The sequence below is a fragment of the Erythrolamprus reginae genome, chromosome 7 (genome assembly GCF_031021105.1).
Source record: "Erythrolamprus reginae isolate rEryReg1 chromosome 7, rEryReg1.hap1, whole genome shotgun sequence".
NCBI lineage: Eukaryota > Metazoa > Chordata > Lepidosauria > Squamata > Dipsadidae > Erythrolamprus > Erythrolamprus reginae.
The window spans coordinates 80,797,447-80,819,603 of NC_091956.1; the positions used below are offsets into that span (position 1 = coordinate 80,797,447).

The window sequence follows — 22,157 nt, forward strand, 5'->3', positions numbered from 1 at the left end:
GGACCTCTGTCCTACAGGATTGGGTGGCAGAGAAGTTGAACATATGTAAATTTAAAAGTTTAAGAAAGTTTACAAGTTAAGTGAAAGAAACTTCATTATTCATTTATATGTACATGTACATTTCTTCATTAAAAACATGTCTTTCTGCATAATTTAGACTAACTTTGTGAGTTTTTTGAGGGCTGGAACCAATTAAAATTATTTACATTAATTCCTATGGGGAAAAGTCGTTCGAGATAAGAGCTGCTCGACTTAAGAGCCCAGGTCCGGAACGAATTAAACTCGTATCTCGAGGTACCACTGTATAGTGTTCCCTCCATTTTCGCGGGTTTGAACTTCGCGGAACATCTATACCAGTTTTTCAAAAATATTAATTCAAAAGTACTTCGCGGTTTTCCCCCCTATACCATGGTTTTTCCCGCCCGATGACATCATATGTCATTGCCAAACTTTCATCCGCCTTTAAAAAAACATTTTTTTAAATAAACTTTAGGGGTTTAAAGTGTTAAGGGAAGGCTTGTGATACTGTTCATAGCCAAAAAATAGTGTATTTACTTCCGCATCTCTACTTCGCGGAAATTCGACTTTTGCGGAAGGTCTCGGAACGCAACCCCCGCGAAAATCGAGGGAACAATGTACCCTGTTCACGTAAGAATACACTGAAACATACAGTGTGACCAAGGGTGCCTCCGTTTTTGTAGCTAACTGTTTAGTGAACCATGCATCGTATGCATAATATTGAACGGTGTTGATTAATATTTTACAAATTTTCTAGGGAAATCAAGTGGAAGAACTTTGAGTGGAACCTTGAAGGAGCTAATAATGGAATTTGGAACTAATTTTAATAAACGTTACTTTTGACTTTGTTATTGTACTAACAAATGTTTGGTGAAATGAATGGTGGATAGGTATGTATGTATGTATGTATGTATGTATGTATGTATGTATGTATGTATGTATGTATGCATTTATTTATTTACTTATTTATTTACTTATTTACTTACTTATTTACTTATTTATTTACTTATTTATTTATCTATTTTCTTATATATTTACTTACTTACTTATTTATTTACTTACTTACTCACTCACTCACTCACTCACTCACTCACTCACTCACTCACTCACTTATTTATTTATTTGATTTGTATGCCGCCCCTCTCCGTAGACTTGGGGATCGGCTCATAGCAACAATAAAACAATGTACAACAAATTTAATAATTTAAAAAAACACTAAAAACCCCATTATTAAAAGCAAACATACACACAACCATACCATGCATAAACTATATAGGTCCGGGGGAGATGACTCAATTCCCCCATGCCTGATGGCAGAGGGGGGTTTTAAGGAGTTTGCGAAAGGCAAGGAGGGTGGTGGCAGTTCTAATCTCCGGGGTGGTGCTGGTTCCAGAGGGTCGGGGCCGCCACAGTGAAGGCTCTTCCCGTGGGTCCCACCAAACGACATTGTTTAGTCAACGGGACCCGGAGAATGCCAACTCTGTGGCACCTAACCAGGTAAAGGAATCTGGAACAGGAAACATTGCATTGCAAGTCATTTAACATTGGATTTAGTCACAAATGGTTATTTTTTATGTTTGGAAAGACTTTTGATGAAGCGGTAAATTGCAAGAATGTTCAGCGTAGTAGAGCAGTTCATCTAGTAGAAAATCTCTCATTCATTCTCTCACTTGTGAATTTTTTTTTTTTTTTGGTGTGCTTCAGAAATATATCTGTATAAAAATCAAACTGAGAAAGATGACAGGACAAGAGCAAGGCTGTCAATCTAGAAGAGATGTTGTAGCAAGACTGATGGCAGTCCCTCGCACTCATCTTAGCTCTCCAAGCTTAACCCTTTTGTTCATCAATCAGTTTAAAGTGGCAGGTAGTGACCATTAGGAGGATTCATTAACACCCTGCAGCACGATCCGTACAGGGTGACCCACATCTGTCTTTATTAGAAGTTTGCTAGTTGCCAGTAGTGAACAGATGGATCATTATTGTCTACGTTGCCCTTTGGGTTTACCTGGAGGACAAGCAAAGACATCCTGAGCAGGACACACAGTGTTATCTCGCAAAGAGGAAGAATTTGAATAATATTATTATAGGCACCGATGGTTACTGCTGAGGCTTATATATTTTGTATTTTATTTATTTTTTATTGTTTTATTTATTTATTTTGTCCAATATACAATGAGGGTTTTAGTGGGTATATATCTATATACACATAGTAAAATACATGATGAAGGTTATAGAGGAGATACTCATGGTAAAATATATCTATGAAAGAATAAAAGAGAAGATATAGGAATAGAAGAAAGGTATAGGAGATATAGGAGAGCAATAGGACACGGGACGGAAGGCACTCTAGTGCACTTGTATTTGTATTTATTGATTTTATTTATTTATTTATTTTGTCCAATACACAATGAGGAGTTTAGTGGGTATATATCTATATACACAGAGTAAAATACATGATGAAGGTTATAGAGGAGATACTCATAGTAAAATATATCTAAGAAAGAATAGAAAAGAAGATATAGTAATAGAACATATCAATGAAAGAATAGAAGAAGAGATATAGGAATAGAAGAAAGGTATAGGAGATATAGGAGAGCAATAGGACAGGGGACGGAAGGCACTCTAGTGCACTTGTACTCGCCCCTTACTGACCTCTTAGGAATCTGGAGGGTTTTTCATAATATCTTACCTGATTCTTGCAGTGCACTTTTCAAAGCTAGCTTTGATTTTGTTTCTGGGATCTGTTGGAGCCAATGTGTGTGTGTGTGTGTTATGCATATTAATGCACATATTGAAAAAAAGTTCAAGATGATGTGAAGACACTTGCAAGGAAGAACTGATTACCAGTTTAGTGCTGTTTTATGTTTTTATCCTGACAGATCCCCTAAAGAGGTGTTGGAATTTAACTTGTTTAATCATAATGGCTAAAAATTATTTGGATTGAAATCCTTAGGTAGGAAAAGATTAAATTAGGCGAGGATATTTGATGGCTGTTCTCTAATCAAATGAAGAATTCATCACACTGTCATGGTTACTGTTTTCTTACAATAATTCTGCTCATCTTGTAGATGCAGAATATTTTATAAACCATTTACTATATATACGTCCCCAGGGTCTCTTCTGCCTAAATTATAGCATAAACAAAGGTATATTTGCAGGAAGTAATAATAATAATAATAATAATAATTTATTGGATTTGTATGCCGCCCCTCTCCGTAGACTCGGGGCGGCTAACAACAATGATAAAAACAGCATATAAACAATCCAATAATAAAAAAACTAAAAACCCTTATTATAAAACCAAACATACACACAGACATACCATGCATAACTTGTAATGGCCTAGGGGGAAGGAATATCTCAACTCCCCCATGCCTGGCGGTATAAATGAGTCTTGAGTAGTTTACGAAAGACAGGGAGGGTGGGGGCAATTCTAATCTCCGGGGGGAGTTGGTTCCAGAGGGCCGGGGCCGCCACAGAGAAGGCTCTTCCCCTGGGGCCTGCCAAACGACATTATTTAGTCGACGGGACCCGGAGAAGGCCCACTCTGTGGGACCTTATCGGTCGCTGGGATTCGTGCGGTAGCAGGTGGTTCCGGAGGTAGTCTGGTCCAAAGCCATGTAGGGCTTTAAAGTATTAGAACACATACACATATTCAAACATAAATACAAGGTAGAAAGATTAGTTAGTGTTTTCCATTTTTAAGAAAATAGATAAATACATGCTGAATGTCAGAGAAGAAGGTATATACTGATTAAATAGGTTTAGTCCGCTTAATAAAGAATACAGTTACCCTGATTGTCAGAAATAATATACATCAGAATGAATAAAACACACACTTGTAAAGTTACAAATGCAGCAAATTAATAGGATAATAAAGGTACGCTTTTAATATTTCATGGTAGAAGTGATTTATTTAATAGTCACTAGTCCTTGGCACATAAAAAGTAGCATTCATTGTTTAACTTGGGGTAAGGGGTGGTGCTGAAATTTATTATGTCTTACAGTGTTATTTCAGTTGATTAAAATACAGTGGTCCCCCAATTTTCGCGGGAGATGCGTTCCGAGACCGCCCGCGAAAGTCGAATTTCCGCGAAGTAGAGATGCGGAAGTAAATACACTATTTTTGGCTATGAACAGTATCACAAGCCTTCCCTTAATACTTTAAACTCCTAAATTACAATTTCCCATTCCCTTAGCAACCATTTAGATTATTACTCACCATGTTTATTTATTAAAATTTATTAAAAACATATTTATTAAAGGTGGATGAAAGTTTGGCGATGACATATGATGTCATTGGGCAGGAAAAAACGTGCTATAGGGGAAAAAATTGCAAAGTATTTTTTAATTAATATTTTTGAAAAACCGTGGTATAGACTTTTCGCGAAGTTCAAACCGGTGAAAATCGAGGGAACACTGTGTATTCCACCCATAAATGATATACACTGTATTTTTTGTTCACTTTGCAAATAAAATAAAATAACATTTGCCACTGTGTTAGAATCACACAGTAATGAACTGTGTTAACTATTAAAGCGTAACTGTATATGTTCATATATGACAATAGAATAGAATAGAATAGAATAGAATTTTTTATTGGCCAAGTGTGATAGGACACACAAGGAATTTGTCTTGGTGCATATGCTCTCAGCGTACATAAAATAAAATATACATTTGTCAAGAATCGTGAGATACAACACTTAATGATTGTCATAGGGGTCAAATAAGCAATGAAGAAACAATATTAATAAAAATCTTAGGATACAAGCAACAAGTTGCAGTCATACAGTCCTAAGTGGGAGGAAAAGGATGATAGGAATGATGAGAGAAACTAGTAGAAATAGAAATGGAGATTTAGTAAAAAGTCTGACAGTGTTGAGGGAATTATTTGTTTAGTAGAGTGATGGCGTTCGGAAAAAAACTATTCTTGTGTCTAGTTGTCTTGGTGTGCAATGCTCTGTAGCGACGTTTTGAGGGTAGGAGTTGAAACAATTTGTGTCCAGGATGTGAGGGGTCAGTAAATATTTTCCCCGCCCTCTTTTTGACTCGTGCAGTATACAGGTCCTCAATGGAAGGCAGGTTGGCAGCCATTGTTTTTTCTGCAGTTCTGATTATCCTCTGAAGTCTGTGTCGGTCCTGTTGGGTTGCAGCACCAAACCAGACAGTTATAGAGGTGCAGATGACAGACTCAATGATTCCTCTGTAGAACTGGATCAGCAGCTCCTTGGGCAGTTTGAGCTTCCTGAGCTGGCGCAGAAAGAAACATAGAAACATAGAAGTCTGACGGCAGAAAAAGACCTCATGGTCCATCTAGTCTGCCCTTATACTATTTTCTGTATTTTATCTTAGGATGGATATATGTTTATCCCAGGCATGTTTAAATTCAGTTACTGTGGATTTATCTACCACGTCTGCTGGAAGTTTGTTCCAAGGATCTACATTCTTTGTTGTGCTTTTTTGATGATGTTTTTGATGTTAGGTGACCATTTTAGGTCTTGAGATATGATAGAACCTAGAAATTTGAAGGTCTCTACTGTTGATACTGTGTTGTCTAGTATTGTGAGAGGTGGAAGGGTTTCTCTTAAAGTCTACCACCATTTCTATGGTTTTGAGTGTGTTCAGTTCTAGATTGTTCTGGTCACACCACCAGTGTTCTCTCTAAATTTTTTTTGGGGTGGGCGGAAAAGTATAGTGTCTGAGCGGCAGTCCCTTTGGGACTGGGCGACACAGAAATAATAATAAAATTTCCCTCTCGGCTTCTGGGCAGGTTTGGAAAACTCTGAGTTGATGATGATTTTTAATTGAGCGATTGCTCACCTGCTCAGCTTAGAGGGAACTATGCACACCACAAGGATAGTTGTTCAACTTCCCGTCTGTATGCGGATTCCTCATTGTCTCGAATGAGTCTGATCACTGTTGCATCATCTGCAAACTTCAGTAGTTTAACAGATGGATCGTTTGAGTCAGATCCTATGTTGTTTAACCCAATTCTGTCTATTCAGAAACTCTTCAAAACAACAGCAGTGGCCCTCCTGAGGCTTGCTGCTTAAAATTATTTCAACTGGAGATGCTAGACATGAATTTGCGACCTTTATCATTTCACATTTGGGGTTTGCCATTGAGCAGTAGTGTTGCAGGGAAAAAGAAACAGAGGAGAAACATATTGTGACACACAAGTTGATAATTTCCAACCAGACTGTTAAGCTTATTATTGTACTCCAATATTTGCCCAGTTACACAGTCTCTTATTCGATGTCCATTTGCAAGATACAGTGTGAAAATTATTCCTTGTATCCCTTCACTCCTCAACTCAAAACAGAATACCCTATGAAAGCAGACTATCAATCCTAGGTCTAGAAAGCTTAGAACTACGACGCCTAAAACACGATCTAAGTATTGCCCACAAAATCATATGCTGCAACGTCCTGTCTGTCAATGACTACTTCAGCTTCAACCGCAACAACACAAGAGCACGCAACAGATTCAAACTTAATATTAATCGCTCCAAGCTTGACTGTAAAAAATATGACTTTAGCAATCGAGTTGTCGAAGCGTGGAACTCATTACCGGACTCAGTAGTGTCAACCCCAACATTTCTCCCTTAGACTATCCACGATTGACCTCTCCAGGTTCCTAAGAGGTCAGTAAGGGGCGTACATAAGTGCACTTGTGTGCCTTTCGTCCCCTGTCCAATTGTCTCTCCTTATCCCATATATCATATATCTTTTCTTCCTTTCATATATCTTCTCCTCTACTTTTATATCTTTTCTTTATATATAATACTTCAGGTCTAACCTCTTCAATATGTATTGAGTATTGGGCAAAAATAAATAAATAAAAAAAACATAATGTATGGCTTCGAAACATCTGAATTATGAAATAGAGTGAGTGATTTGAACAAATGTCATTTTATAGCATGATTGTTAGGTTTTCTCTTATGTGACATATATCCTACAATACTCCAAAGTGCTAGGTATGTACATTAATATTAAACTTATTAATATTTAAAACAATCTTCTACGCACAAAGTCCACGTGTGCCTTCCTAACTTTGTAAACAACCAACTCAAAAGATTCAAGATCCATCCCACCCCTTAAAGGACGGAATGGTAAAGATTATTCTGATATGTATGAGATGTATGATTGGGTTTTTAAATTGTTTTAATCAATTGGATTTGTACTGTTTTATTGTTGTGAACCGCTCTGAGTCTTCGGAGAGGGGTGGCATACAAATGTAATAAATAAATAAATGAATGAATGAATGAATGAATGAATGAATGAATAAATAAAGATGAAACAGTTAAAGCAACCTGTTTAACACATAGTTAAGCTCAGTCTTTCTAAATAGCAATGGCTCATGCCCAATATTTCCTAGTCAATTAACTTCAACGATCTAACACAAATTGATTTTACAGAAGATAATGTTAGAAAGGTATTTCACAACCTAAAACCATCTCTGTCTGTTGGACCTGATGGACTATGTGCATACTTATTAAAAAAGCTCTCCACAGCCTTGGCTGAGCCTCCAAGCATAATTTAAAAAAAATCCTTCAAGAGTAGCTCCTTATCCAACCTATGGTCACTAGCCACAGTCATCCCTATCTTCAAAAAAGGAGATCCAAGTAACACTGAAAATTATAGACCAATCTCTTTGGGTTGCGTCACCTGCAAAGTCATGGAATCAATCATAAACCAATCCATTGTACTCCACTTAGAAAGTAATAACCTACTCTTCAACAAACAATTAGGTTTCAGGAAAAAAATTATCCTGTAATCTGCGACTCTTACACTGCAAAAATATATGGACCGCTCAACTTGATCAAGGTAAAACAATAGATGCAGTCTGCGGAGAGGGGCGGCATACAAATCTAAAATAAATAAATAAATAATAAATAGACTTTTGTAAAGCCTTTGATTCAGTAGTACATGACAAGGTACTTCTGAAACTAAAAATCTAAATCTAAAAATCGTAAATGACCCTCACTTTCTCAAAGTCCTTGGAGTACTCATATCCAATGACCTAAGCTGGAGGTGGGGTTAGCCAACCAGAGGTGGGATTATTTATTTTTATTTATTTATTTATTCTTTGGATTTCTATGCCGCCCTTCACCAGGGGACTCAGGGCAGCTTACAGCATAAAAAAATACAAAGCCAACAATATAAAATTCTATGCTATAAGTGACATTTAAGAATAAAGCGATACCTTGTTTTACGAACTTAATTGGTTCCAGGACGAGGTGCGTAAGGTGAAAACTTCATAAGATGAAACAATGTTTCCTATAGGAATGAATGGAAAAGCGATTAATGCATGCAAGCCCAAAATTCACCCGTTTTGCCAGCCGAAGTGCCCGTTTTCGCACTGGTGGGATTCCCCGGAGGCTCCCCTCCATGGGAAACCCCACCTCCGGATTGTGCGATGCTGCGGGGGAATCCCAGCAGGGGAATCCCACCAGCGCGAAAACGGGCACTTCGGCTGGCAACGGAAGTCTGGAGGTGGGGTTTCCCAGCGTTTTTAACCGGACAGAATGGGTTCTCAATGGCTTTCATTGAGTTTTGCATGACACAAGAACAAAGATGAATTCTCAATAAATTGGAGTAACAAGAAGGATTAGATTAGATTAGATTTATTGGATTTATATGCCGCCCCTCTCCGCAAACTCGGGGCGGCTCACAACAATAGTAAAAACAGTACATAGTAACAAATCCAATGCCCACCAATCTAATTACAATTTAAGTTAGTATCTTCATAAAACAGTCCCAATATATATTAAAAAACAGGCACACAGTCAATCAATCAAACACCAAAACAACATGGGCAAGGGGGAGATGTTTTAGTTTCCCCATGCCTGACGGCAGAGGTGGGTTTTAAGGAGTTTACGAAAGGCAGGGAGAGTGGGGGCAATCCTAATCTCAGGGGGGAGCTGGTTCCAGAGGGTCGGAGCCCCCACAGAAAAGGCTCTTCCCCTGGGTCCCGCCAGATGACATTGTTTAGTCGACGGGACCCGGAGAAGGCCGACTCTGTGGGACCTAACCGGTCGCTGGGATTCGTGTGGCAGGAGGCGGTCCCGAAGATATTCTGGTCCGGTACCATGAAGGGCTTTCTAGGTCATGACCAACACTTTGAATTGTGACCGGAAACTGATCGTCAACCAATGCAGACTGCGGAGTATTGGAGTAATATGGGCATACTTAGAGAAGCCCACGATGGCTCTCGCAGCTGCATTCTGCACGATCTGAAGTTTCCGAACACTCTTCAAAGGTAGCCCCATGTAGAGAGCGTTACAGTAGTCGAGCCTCGAGGTGATGAGGGCATGAGTGATATTGTTTTTCAATCCAGTTTCCAATTTTCTAATAGATTATTTCTCAAAAGGGAAATACTTTCAACGAACAATACCTCTTTCACTTTTTTCTTCAAAAAAAAAAAGAAAAAAGAAAAGTAAGTTAATGAGCTCTGTTTTTAATTTACTTGACCTTGAATTGGATAGTGTTTTTGGTTCCATTAATGGCTTTCAGAAGATGAGAAAAAAGCAGTGGTACTGCAACAGTTCTGAGAGAGGTTTAAATGGGGGGAAATGATAGAACTGCTGTGAAAGGTAAATAGTAATCATGGTTCATTAGTGATTACTGAGAAAGACTTCTTAAAAAGAATAAAATATTTATCTCCTGGTGAAATTTTCAGCAAGTAAGGTCTCAAGATTAATTTTATTTTGATGCTAATTTTCTTATTAATATTTATAACTTCTTAAGTACAACATTCCATCCCTTTAACAGTATACTTGTATTTTGAGTTCTGTTCTTTTGTCAAAATTCCCTATCCAATGAGTTTATCTACCATTCTGTCTAAAATAAAGATATGTATCAAGCAATGTTAACAAGCTCTCAATACAAGAAATATATATTTGTGTTTGTGTGAATTCTGCAGGTAGTCTAGAAACATGCTATTATTATACAAATGCTTTGAAACATAGAAACATAGAAGACTGACGGCAGAAAAAGACCTCATGGTCCATCTAGTCTGCCCTTATACTATTTCCTGTATTTTATCTTACAATGGATATATGTTTATCCCAGGCATGTTTAAATTCAGTTACTGTGGATTTACCAACCACGTCTGCTGGAAATTGGTTCCAAGGATCTACTACTCTTTCAGTGAAATTATATTTTCTCACGTTGCTTTTGATCTTTCCCCCAACTAACTTCAGATTGTGTCCCCTTGTTCTTGTGTTCACTTTCCTATTAAAAATACTTTCCTCCTGAACCTTATTTAACCCTTTAACATATTTAAATGTTTTGATCATGTCACCCCTTTTCCTTCTGTCCTCCAGACTGTACAGATTGAGTTCATGAAGTCTTTCCTGATAGGTTTTATGCTTAAGACCTTCCACCATTCTTGTAGCCCGTCTTTGGACCCATTCAATTTTGTCAATATCTTTTTGTAGGTGAGGTCTCCAGAACTGAACACAGTATTCCAAATGGGGTCTCACCAGCGTTCTATATAAGGGGATCACAATCTCCCTCTTTGGACAGTAATCTGAATGCCATCCTGATATATTAATATTCTATTCAGGTTGGGCAATTGATACATATTCCAAAGGCAATATTTTGTACCATGAGATCTTAATAACCTAAATCTGAACACATTTTCCCTTATATAATTTGATTGATAGCCACAATATGCTTCAGTCTCATAGCTACATAGCATACATTTTACCATATTTAGCTGATTTCTGTCCTGTAGAATTCAATTGCCTTTGTTTTGTCCATATAGCATAGCTTTACCTCTTTTATTGAAGCACAGGATACATTTCAATCTTGAGTTAAGTAAAATTTATGTGGCGATTATATAAACGAATACTGTCAGTTGAAAACTTTGTTATATTGTGAGATAGAAGGCATGTTTTAAACAATAACTAACTAAGCATTGGAAACTTTTCACTAAAATTCTTTTTACATCGAAAACTCTCTCATTAACTTAATAAACCTAATCTCCCAGAACTCCAAAACTGTTCTGCCGGGGTGTCTCAACTGCCCGTAATTACAGGGTAATTAGTCCAGGAAGACACACACCACATGATAAAAGGAAAACCCAAAAGTCTTTATAAACAGAAAAACAGAAACAGCCCCCAGAGATTTAAATGTCAAAGGGATTTTCTGGTACACACAAGGCACAGGTTAAATGCAGTCCAATTGCTCACCCAATAACTGGGAAATTGAGTCCAATTCTAAAGTCCAGAGAGTCCACACACACAATCCTGAACAGCACAAACCATGATCTTGATGAAACAATGAATCAGATAAACTGCCATGAGGCTAAAACACCAGGCTGCACTTTTCTCTGTAGCACTAATTACAGCAGCCCCACCTCCAACCACAGGTGGCCTCATTTTCTCTTGTAACAATCCTTCAGTTGTTGTCTACTATGCTTTATAAAATTTAACAATTATTTTTAAAAACTTCACAGTGGAATGAGTAATCCTTCAAAGTTAGGTCTCCCTAAAACTTTAGTTGCTGTCATATGTTTGTATGTTTCATCTATTTTATTTTCTGTTTTTCAGGGTATTCCAGGTCCTGGGCAATATAATATAAAAAGTGAATTTGGTAAGGGAGGTAGCATCATGAAAGGCGAAGCTCCTCACGTTCCTTTTCTTTCTCTTTCGGAGGTAAAAATTTTATTACAGCTCTTTCTCATTGGCAACTTTTAAAAAATATCATTGTTAGCCTATTTGAAAAATTTGAAGAACAGTTTTATGGGATTTTGTTTGTAGCGGAATGTCTGCAGTTGGGTTTTTGTGATACTTAATAATACATTAAATAGAACATAATAGCGGTAGGCGGACTGTTTGCTCAGAACTTCTTATAGATTCTCATTATTCACTAGTGTTCTGCCGGGCTCTCTGGTAGAAGCCTCCCAAAAATTCACGGGTACAAATTTCAGACACACACACGTTTGAAAATTCAAAACAATGTCCTTTATCACAAAATTCAAAAGAAACAAAGCACCCTTTTTGTATTGCAAAGAGCACTCTTCCCCAAAACAACCTTGTCGGCTGTACAAGTCCCTTAATCAGTCCTTAAGTACTTAGCTAGTAGCTGTGAAGAAACATCACAGCCCTCCTTCTTCTCACGAAGTGAAACACACACACACTTTACTCTGCTTTGGTGCCAAAGGCGTGAAAAATCCACAAACAAAGTTCAGACGCTGCGAGGCACGATCCTGAAGAACTGCGATCAGATACTCTTCCACAACGGCCAAACTAGCACGCTGCTACTTATAGCAGCAGCTCTAATTGCTGGAGCCCCACCCAAACACAGGTGGCCTCTCTTATCTCCTGTAATATTTCCCCAATTGGTCTCTTCGATGCATAAGTCTGCGCCTGCGTGGGTCTAACACTTCGTCATCCGAATCGACCGAAGATAAGGGAGAGTGACTGCCTGGGCTGTGTGCCAAGCCCTCCTCTTCCAAGTCACCCCCACCTTCTTCGTCCGAGGAAACTGTACTACCTGACTCTGTCGGCAATAAAACAGGCCTAGGACATGTTGATGTTTCCCCTGCCTCCACCTCCACATTCCCTGGGGCAGGAGCTGGGCCAGAGCCAACCACAATAGCTAGATTATTTATCAGATCCATAAATAATAATAATAATAATAATAATAATAATAATAATAATAATAATAATAATTTATTGGATTTGTATGCCGCCCCTCTCCGCAGACTCAGGGCAGCTAACAACAATAATAAACACAACATGTACAATCCAATAATAAAAAACAACAAAAAACCCCTATTTTAAAACCAAACATACACACAAACATACCATGCATAACTTGTAATGGCCTAGGGGGAAGAGCTATCTCAGTTCCCCCATGCCTGGTGGTATAAATGAGTCTTGAATAGTTTACGAAAGACAGGGAGGGTGGGGGCAGTTGTAATCTCCGGGGGGAGTTGGTTCCACAGGGCTGGGGCCGCCACAGAGAAGGCTCTTCCCCTGGGGGCCGCCAAACGACATTGTTTAGTCAAAGGGACCCGGAGAAGGCCAATTCTGTGGGACCTTATTGGTCGCTGGGATTCGTGCGGAGATATTCTGGTCCGATGCCATGAAGGGCTTTATAGGTCATAACCAACACTTTGAATTGTGATTGGAAACTGATCGGCAACCAATGTTATGCAGATGAGATGTTAAATAACACAGACAGACAGACAGACAGACACATACATTTTAATCTCTTGCTGCAATGTAGTTTTAATAATTATCTTTATGCATCTAAGACCCGGTAGCTTAGGAATGGCTGAAATAGCAATACCCATAGGTTCTTGCTTCCATTACAATGATAAAAACAGAAGTAGTTTTGCAGGATTGAAGTGTAAGCTGTGCCCCAGTTCTCTGGTGTCTGTTCAGTGTCATAATTTAGACAGAAAAGAAAAGTAACTTATATCTGCTGCTGTCACTAGAGTCCTGCTGTCCTGCTTGTCAAAATGGTTGGCCACGTCCTACAAAACATTACATTAACTTATATAATAAATAGAGCTTATGTTGCCTCTGAAAGCACATTTTCTTGGCTACAAATACCTCCCAGAGACCTATAAGAAGGCCAGAGTTGGCCTCTTCCAGGTCCCATCGACCAAGTAATGCAGGTTGGCGGGGCCGCTGGGGAGGGCCTTCTCTGTAGCTGCCCCGCCTCTATGGAATCAACTTCCACCCTATTGGCTTTTCGTAAGGCCACGAAGACCTAGCTTTTATTTATTTATTATTATTTAGATTTGTATGCCGCCCCTCTCCGCGAACTTTGCCGGCAGGCCTGGGGGCCATGAATTCAACAACGATCATGGCCATATTGTATGAATGTCATGTATGCCTGTTGACGGGTTAGTTAATTATGATTTTTAATTAAGATTTTACAGTTTACTTTTTATATTTGACTTCTTTTCATTGTTTTTATAATTTCATACTGTTGTACTGAGTCCTTTGGGATTGGGTGGCAAAGAAGACAAACAAACAAACAAACAGTCCTCAGTTAACAACAACAATTGGGAATGGCAACTCTATCACTAAGCAAGACATGATGTGATTGCAATACAGTTACAATCTCATTTCTGACATGGTCATTAAACAAATCAGCAATAGTTGTTAGGACATTTATTTATTTTATTTATTTATTTATTGGATTTGTATGCCGCCCCTCTCCGGAGACTCGGGGCGGCTAACAGCAACAATAAAACAGTGTACAATAGTAATCTGATACTAGAAATGATTAAAAAACCCATTAATATAAAAAGCCAAACATACATACATACCGTGCATAGAATTGTAAAGGCGTAAGGGGAAAGAGTATCTCCGTTCCCCGATGCCTGACGGCAGAGGTGGGTTTTAAGTAGCTTACGAAAGGCAAGGAGGGTGGGGGCAATTTTAATCTCCAGGGGGAGTTGGTTCCAGAGGGCCGGGGCCGCCACAGAGAAGGCTCTTCCCCTGGGTCCCGCCAAGCGATATTGCTTAGTTGACGGGACCCAGAGAAGATGACGTGATTATGAGTTGCAATTTTACTGCCAGCTTCTCCATTGACTCCGTTTTGCTTATACTATAACAGATGTTTCTTTACTCAATAGCTAAATAAATGATTTGCCTGCTACTTCTATATTTATATTCTCTTGCATTTCCTTACAGAGGTTTGCCCATCCGAAACCTTCTACTCCAGCTCCTGGAACATATAATGAAACACGCTCTGCTCTCGAATGTCTGAAAAGACCGTGTAGATCAAAAAGCATCCCATTTGGCCATACCTCAGTTCGATTCACCGGCGATTCCAGATTTCAAACATCACCAGGTATATCAATATATCTTCATCCCCTAATCTGTCAGAAGTGGAACCCTGGAGAGTGGCTTGGCTTCTGATGTACCTTTCCATCTCTTAGTTATCCTTTTGGTCTATTGCCCGTGCTTGAGGTTTCATAGGTCTTGTAAAGCGGTTTCAGTTTTTGAACTGTCTGCTGGTTCGTAAATTCAAATTTGCTTTGACACTAGTAAAATATCAGTTATCCAAACTTTCTTTTAAAAGGAATATGTATGTAATACATACATAATATTCATTCACTATGAAATATGATAAATAGGATCTCATAAGGTGAATCTTTTCAGCTATAGATGTGCAATCTAGCTTTATACCTTCAGGATAGAAAAAGATGAGAAATATCAAATTAGCAGCTCAGCTTAACAGCCACAAACAGCCACGATTGACCTCTCCAGGTTCCTAAGAGGCCAGTAAGGGGCTTATATAAGTGCACTGATGTGCCTATCGTCCCCTGTCCAATTATCTTCCCTTATCTTATATATCATACATATTCTCTCCTTATCTATCTATCTATCTATCTATCTATCTATCTATCTATCTATCTATCTATCTATCTATCATATACCGTATTTTTCGCTCCATAACACGCAGTTTTTTTCCTCCCAAAGTAGGATGAAAAATCAGCCGCGTCTTATGGAGCGAAGATGCAGGGTTGGAGGTTGGGGGGGGTGCTGGGAAGCCCCCCAAGCCGGCTGCGATCTTTTAAAACAGCCGCGCCGCTTCCCAGCTGACTCCTGAAGCGCGGAAGTTCGCCTTTGGCTTTTGGCTTCAGGAGTCAGCTGGGAAGCGGCGCGGCTGTTTTAAAAGATCGCAGCCGGCCTGGGGGGCTTCCCAGCACCCCCCCGAACCCGGGTTGGGGGTTGGGGGGGTGCTGGAAATGTCGGGGGCGCACGGGCGGTTGCGCGCGCTCCCTATCTCCCTGCCGGCGACAGTCCCCCTGACAGTGTTCGGATCCCCCCACCCCCAGCAGAAGCCAAGGACCCCCAGAGTGGGGCGGCAGGGGAGGCGACCGCCTCTCCGCTCACCAAGTGCCGGGATACGAGCCGAGAGGAGCCGGGCGCTGGCTTGCCTTCCTTCCTTCCAGCGTCGCTTCGGAAGCCGCCGAAAGCGTCAGGGGGGCGCGGCTCCTCTCGGCTCGTATCCCGGATGTGAGCTCGGGAGACAAACAAAAATGTCTCTCCCCTCCCAGCTCTTATCTCGAGCAGCTCGTAAGTAGAGTGTTATTGTAATAAATATTTTAGCCTACTTTTTGGCTCAAAATATTTTTTTTCTATTTTCCTCCTCTAAAATCTAGGTGCGTCTTATCAGCAGGTGCGTCTTATAGAGCGAAAACTACGGTATATTCTCTCCTTATCTCTTATATCTTATATATTCTCTTCCTCCCATCTACTTCTCTTCTTTTTTACTTTCTATCTTTATATATAGTACTTAATGTCTATTCTCTTCCATATGTATTGTATATTGGACAAAGAATAAATAAAAATAAATAAATAAATAAATAAATAAAAGCAACACAAGAATTGGCTGCAAGAATGGTGGAAGGTCTTAAGCATAAAACGTATCAGGAAAGACTTCATGAACTCAATCTGTATAGTCTGGAGGACAGAAGGAAAAGGGGGGACATGATCGAAACATTTAAATACGTTAAAGGGTTAAATAAGGTTCAGGAGGGAAGTGTTTTTAATAGGAAAGTGAACACAAGAACAAGGGGACACAATCTGAAGTTAGTTGGGGGAAAGATCAAAAGCAACGTGAGAAAATATTATTTCACTGAAAGAGTAGTAGATCCTTGGAACAAACTTCCAGCAGACGTGGTTGGTAAATCCACAGTAACTGAATTTAAACATGCCTGGGATAAACATATATCCATTGTAAGATAAAATACAGGAAATAGTATAAGGGCAGACTAGATGGACCATGAGGTCTTTTTCTGCCGTCAGTCTTCTATGTTTCTATGTTTCTAATAATGTTGTGTTCATTATAATTTTAGACAATAAAGATCCGATACACCTTCAGTAATCCAAACTTCCAAAGCTAGATTTGCTTTCATTGATACAATTATAGTTAAAGAAGTGAAAAAAATAACTGCATAATTTAATTAACCAATTTGTATTCATGCTGATATTACAAAGGGATCAAAAGAAACGTAGTTGTTTATAGAGTATATTGATGCTATAATGCTACTTGCATATTGAGAATACCTTTTGTGCAGATTTTAATACTTATTTTGCATTGGCTTTGGGGCATTATTTATTTAATCATTATCTGAATAATAGTTACTAAATAATAGTTTTCTGTCTCTTCCTTCATAACACTTCATGGCTCTTATTAGAAATATGCTGCTACATTAGACTGTTAGGTCAAACGTGACTTCCTGAATGACAGTTAACTTTCTTGTCATTCAGTCCTTTTCTGATTTCAGAGTTGAATTTCTTACCTTTTTAGTTTTCTACCCCTCAAGGGTCAGATTTTAGTCATTAACCTCCATCTGCTCCTTTCCACATTTTAGTTTTTGTAACACATGGTGAAACGGATACAACCACTGGGTGCATTTTCCCTTTGGGAAATTAAAAGCAAAATTGGAGGTCGTATTCTTTGCTATGGGAATCTGCCGGTTTCAGCCGTGTTCTCTTTTTATATCTATAAAATTCTTTAATGCTGTCTCAATCCAAGGAAACTTTATTCTGAATATTTCTTTGCGAGGGAAATTGAGAATCGACTTGCAATCGATTTAAACCAACTGTGTATCTTAGATCAGGAAATATTGCAAAAACTACAGAAAAGTTATTAAAAAGGATTCTGGAAATTCCATATCTATCTGTCTGTCTGTCTGTCTGTCGGTCGGTCTCTGTATGTCTAATTTCTATTTTGCCCTTATCATATAAGTGATTCTTGGTGGCTCACAAATAAAAAACAGAATTGAAACAGAATTAAAATCTAATTAAAACCAACTTAAAATTAAAAATGTAAAGATTGAAAAGTTAAAAAGGGCAGAGGGAGCGTCCTTAGGCCACCCACCAATCTGCAGGATATCACTAAATTATAAAGAGTAGATGAGCTTTTAAATGTAGGTGCATAGGATTTTGGTCCCATAATTTTAAAAGTAAAGACGGGCTACAAGAATGGTGGAAGGTCTTAAGCATAAAACGTATCAGGAAAGACTTCATGAACTCAATCTGTATAGTCTGGAGGACAGAAGGAAAAGGGGGGACATGATCGAAACATTTAAATATGTTAAAGGGTTAAATAAGGTCCAGGAGGGAAGTGTTTTTAATAGGAAAGTGAACACAAGAACAAGGGGACACAATCTGAAGTTAGTTGGGGGAAAGATCAAAAGCAACATGAGAAAATATTATTTTACTGAAAGAGTAGTAGATCCTTGGAACAAACTTCCAGCAGACGTGGTTGGTAAATCCACAGTAACTGAATTAAACGTGCCTGGGATAAACATATATCCATCCTAAGATAAAAATACAGGAAATAGTATAAGGGCAGACTAGATGGACCATGAGGTCTTTTTCTGCCGTCAGTCTTCTATGTTTCTATGTTTCTAAATAACTTATTATTATCCAAGCATGGAAATATTCTAGGCTATCTGAAAATATGCAACTATGTCATTTCTTCATACTCTTTATCTCTGACAAGGTCACCCTTGTTGACAGTCTGAAAGAGCTATTAATCCTTGTTTTTAGTTGCTAGTTATCCTAAGATTGTAAAGGTCATCAGCACTATGACGGTCACTCCTAAGACAAATAGTATCTATTAATGTTATTCTCAAGAGTGCTGTTTTTAAAAACAAACAAACAAAAGAAAGCAATGAGTGAGGCTTCTTTAAAAAAGAGAGATGAGGTTTCTATAGGTCAGTATTTCCCAACCTTGGCAACTTGAAGATATCTGGACTTCAACTCCCAGAATTCCCCAGCCAGCATTCGCTGGCTCGGGAATTCTGAGAGTTGAAGTCCAAATATCTTCAAGTTGCCAAGGTTGGGAAACACTGCTATAGGTAATCATAGGTATGGTATGTTAGTGTGTATGTTTGGTTTTTATAATAAGGGTTTTTAGTTGTTTTATTAAATTGGATTGTTACATGTTGTTTTTTATCATTGTTGTTAGCCGCCCCGAGTCTGCGGAGAGGGGCGGCATACAAATCCAATAAATAATAATAATAATAATAATAATAATAATAATAATAATAATCAACTACTAAATAGGCTAGTTGTAGATATTTGGGAAATATTATGCTATGAATAAGCATTCTTTCTGCAGCTTTTGAGGGAGTCCATATTTTGTCGGATTCTATTTTTTGAATTACATTTTCATTGTAGAAAATGTTTGTCTGCAAGCAAATATAAATGAAATTGATCATTAAAGGACAGAACGACCTTCCTTCGTTTAGTTACCTTGAAAACAGCTTCTGATATATTGCCCTTTCTACGTTCTTTCTCTTGCTACTCAAGGACGTACCTTTGCTTATGTCCTCCAACCCACAAGAGATTTGTCATTTATCTTTAACACAAACCTTTTTCTTTTCTTTTTTTTGCTGAACACAACATTTACCGTAGCTTTGGAGGAATTTCCTGCCCGATGAAGTTGTGTATTATGGGTTTCAAGTAGTTAGAGTTTCTGCATCAGTATTTTTTATATTTTGATTTATCATTTTCTTTCCATCTGTTGAAGTCAAGATGGTGTTCAAGGTCTCTGCAGATGGCTTCTCAAGCACGCCTTATCGGATCCAAATCTGTTCAGCTTCAGCTGTTTTGTGACAGTGTAAGCTTTTCTCTGCCATAGTGTGAAGCATAAGATGAGAAAGTCATCTGATATATTCTTTTTCCAGTTTACATTGTGCCTAGAATTAATATTTCAATGGTCTTTTTGGCAGTTAGTTCACTTTTAATACTGAAGTTGATATGAAGTTCTTTATTGATAGGATTCAGTGGTTCAGAGCAATCTATATAGAGTGAATTCTTAATCGATATTCAAATAATAATAATAATAATAATAATAATAATAATAATAATAATAAAAAATGCCATATGGACAGTTGGCGGAACAAAGCATTGCATGGCCAGTTCTTGGAGAAGATTGAAGGCAAAGTGGATAAAGAAAAGACCTGGTCATGGCTTACAAGTGGAACACTTAAAAAGGAGACAGAAGGACTAATACTGGCGGCACAAGAACAGGCCATTAGAACAAATGCTGTCAAAGCCAGAATTGAAAAATCAACAGACGATCCAAAGTGCAGACTCTGTAAAGAAACAAATGAAACAATCGATCACATACTCAGCTGCTGCAAAAAGATCGCACAGACTGACTACAAGCATAGACATGATGCTGTGGCACAGATGATCCACTGGAACTTGTGCCGGAACTACCATTTACTGGTGGCAAAGAACTGGTGGGATCATAAGCCTGAAAAAGTGGTCGAAAATGAGCAAGCAAAACTACTGTGGGACTTCCGACTTCAGACTGACAGAATTCTGAAGCATAACACACCAGACATTGTGATCGTGGAGAAAAAGAAAGTATGGATCATCGACATCGCAATCCCAGGAGACAGCAGAATTGAGGAGAAGCAGCTAGAGAAATTAGTGAAATACGAAGATCTAAAAATCGAGCTGCAACGACTCTGGCACAAGCCAGTGAAAGTGGTTCCAGTGGTACTTGGCACGCTGGGCGCAGTACCAAAGGATCTCAGCGGACATTTGAAAATCATCGGAATTGACAAAATCTCCATCTGTCAATTGCAAAAGGCCGCTTTACTGGGATCGGCAAACATAATTCGCCGCTACATCACGCAGTCCTAGGTGCTTGGGAAGCGCCCGACTGGTGATGAAATACGAAATCCAGCATAGTGATCTCGTTTGCTGTGTTGTACTGACATAATAATAATAATAATAATAATAATAATAATAATAATTTATTAGATTTGTATGCTGCCCCTCTCCATAGACTCGGGGCAGCTCATTGAGCATTATTGTAATTTGAAATAGATGGCATATACTAAAATTGCTTCAAATTATAATTTAAGTTACTGTAAAACTTAAACATAATTTGTACCTTAATGTTTATTTGAACCAATATTATTGTACATCATTCAGAATCACTTTTGGTGAGATGGGCAGCTGTTTAAATTAGATAAATAAAGAAATATGCAAAAAACCTCTTTATTATTAGAATATATCATATTAACATAAAGTATATTTACCTAAGAAAAATAAAAGTGAAATTATATTTGACAGGTTTATATAAGGAATAAACCTATGAATTATACAATTTATTCCATATAAATTATGGAACAATATAAAATTAAAGCTAAAATTATAACAAGGAAGAAACCTAGTTCTGTTCAAATCAAGAAACTCTTTGAGTGGTGTTACTGTAGCTGTACCTCTACAGAGTCATATTTGTGAGATGACTGACCATTTAAATAGATTTAAATGAAATAAGTACTTAAGGCTAAAGCTCGTTTCTCAGCTTCCATCACTGTATTTCTGATTCACAACGAGCTAATCTTAATTCTAGTTGTTTTATTCTTGTTTGACTGAAAATCAATTATATGTTGACTGCATGACTGTAACTTGTTGCTTATATCCTAGGATTTTATTAATATTGCTTCTTCATTGCTTATTTGACCCCTATGACAATCATTGTCGTATCACATGATTCCTGACAAATGTATATTTTATTTTATGTACGCTGAGAGCATATGCACCAAGACAAATTCCTTGTGTTCCCAATCACACTTGGCCAATAAAATTCTATTCTATTCTAATTCTATTCTATTCTATTCTATTCTATTCTAATTCTTATTCTTATTCTGTTCTATTCTAATTCTATTATATTCTTTTCTATTCTATTCTATTCTAATTCTTATTCTTATTCTGTTCTATTCTAATTCTATTCTATTCTATTCTAATTCTATTCTATATTCTATTTTATTCTATCTATTTGTAGATTTTGGTTCAAGTGAAGCTATTGTGTTTTCTTTTTTAAAAGTGGAAAATTAATTAAAAAAATATTTTAAAAGAAAAAGAAAAGAAAAAGAAGCTGCTTAATTTAACTAGATTTCATTGTGCACTTGCAGGTCCTGCATTTTATAATATCCTCAATTACAGGATTGCAACACCCCCCTTTAAAAATGCTATTACAGAGTCCAAAAAGAAAGGAGCATTTGGATCTACAGTTCCACGATTGTTATATTTAGTTAACAGGGAAGCTTTTGTTACACCTGGACCAGCTGATTATCAGGTAAAATTTTTTTTGTCCACCTGTCTTTGCTGTCATTTGCTTTAA

General features: G+C 38.0%; 1 protein-coding gene across 1 annotated transcript in view; it reads left to right on the forward strand.

Annotated features, from left to right (window-relative positions):
* STPG2 (sperm tail PG-rich repeat containing 2) overlaps positions 1 to 22,157 on the forward strand; it is a 198,314-nt gene that overhangs the window by 27,701 nt on the left and 148,456 nt on the right. The window contains exons 7-9 of the mRNA XM_070757988.1: positions 11,576 to 11,680; positions 14,681 to 14,840; positions 21,949 to 22,112. Of these exons, the coding sequence (XP_070614089.1) occupies positions 11,576 to 11,680; positions 14,681 to 14,840; positions 21,949 to 22,112 (429 nt within the window). The remainder of the gene's footprint in view (positions 1 to 11,575; positions 11,681 to 14,680; positions 14,841 to 21,948; positions 22,113 to 22,157) is intronic.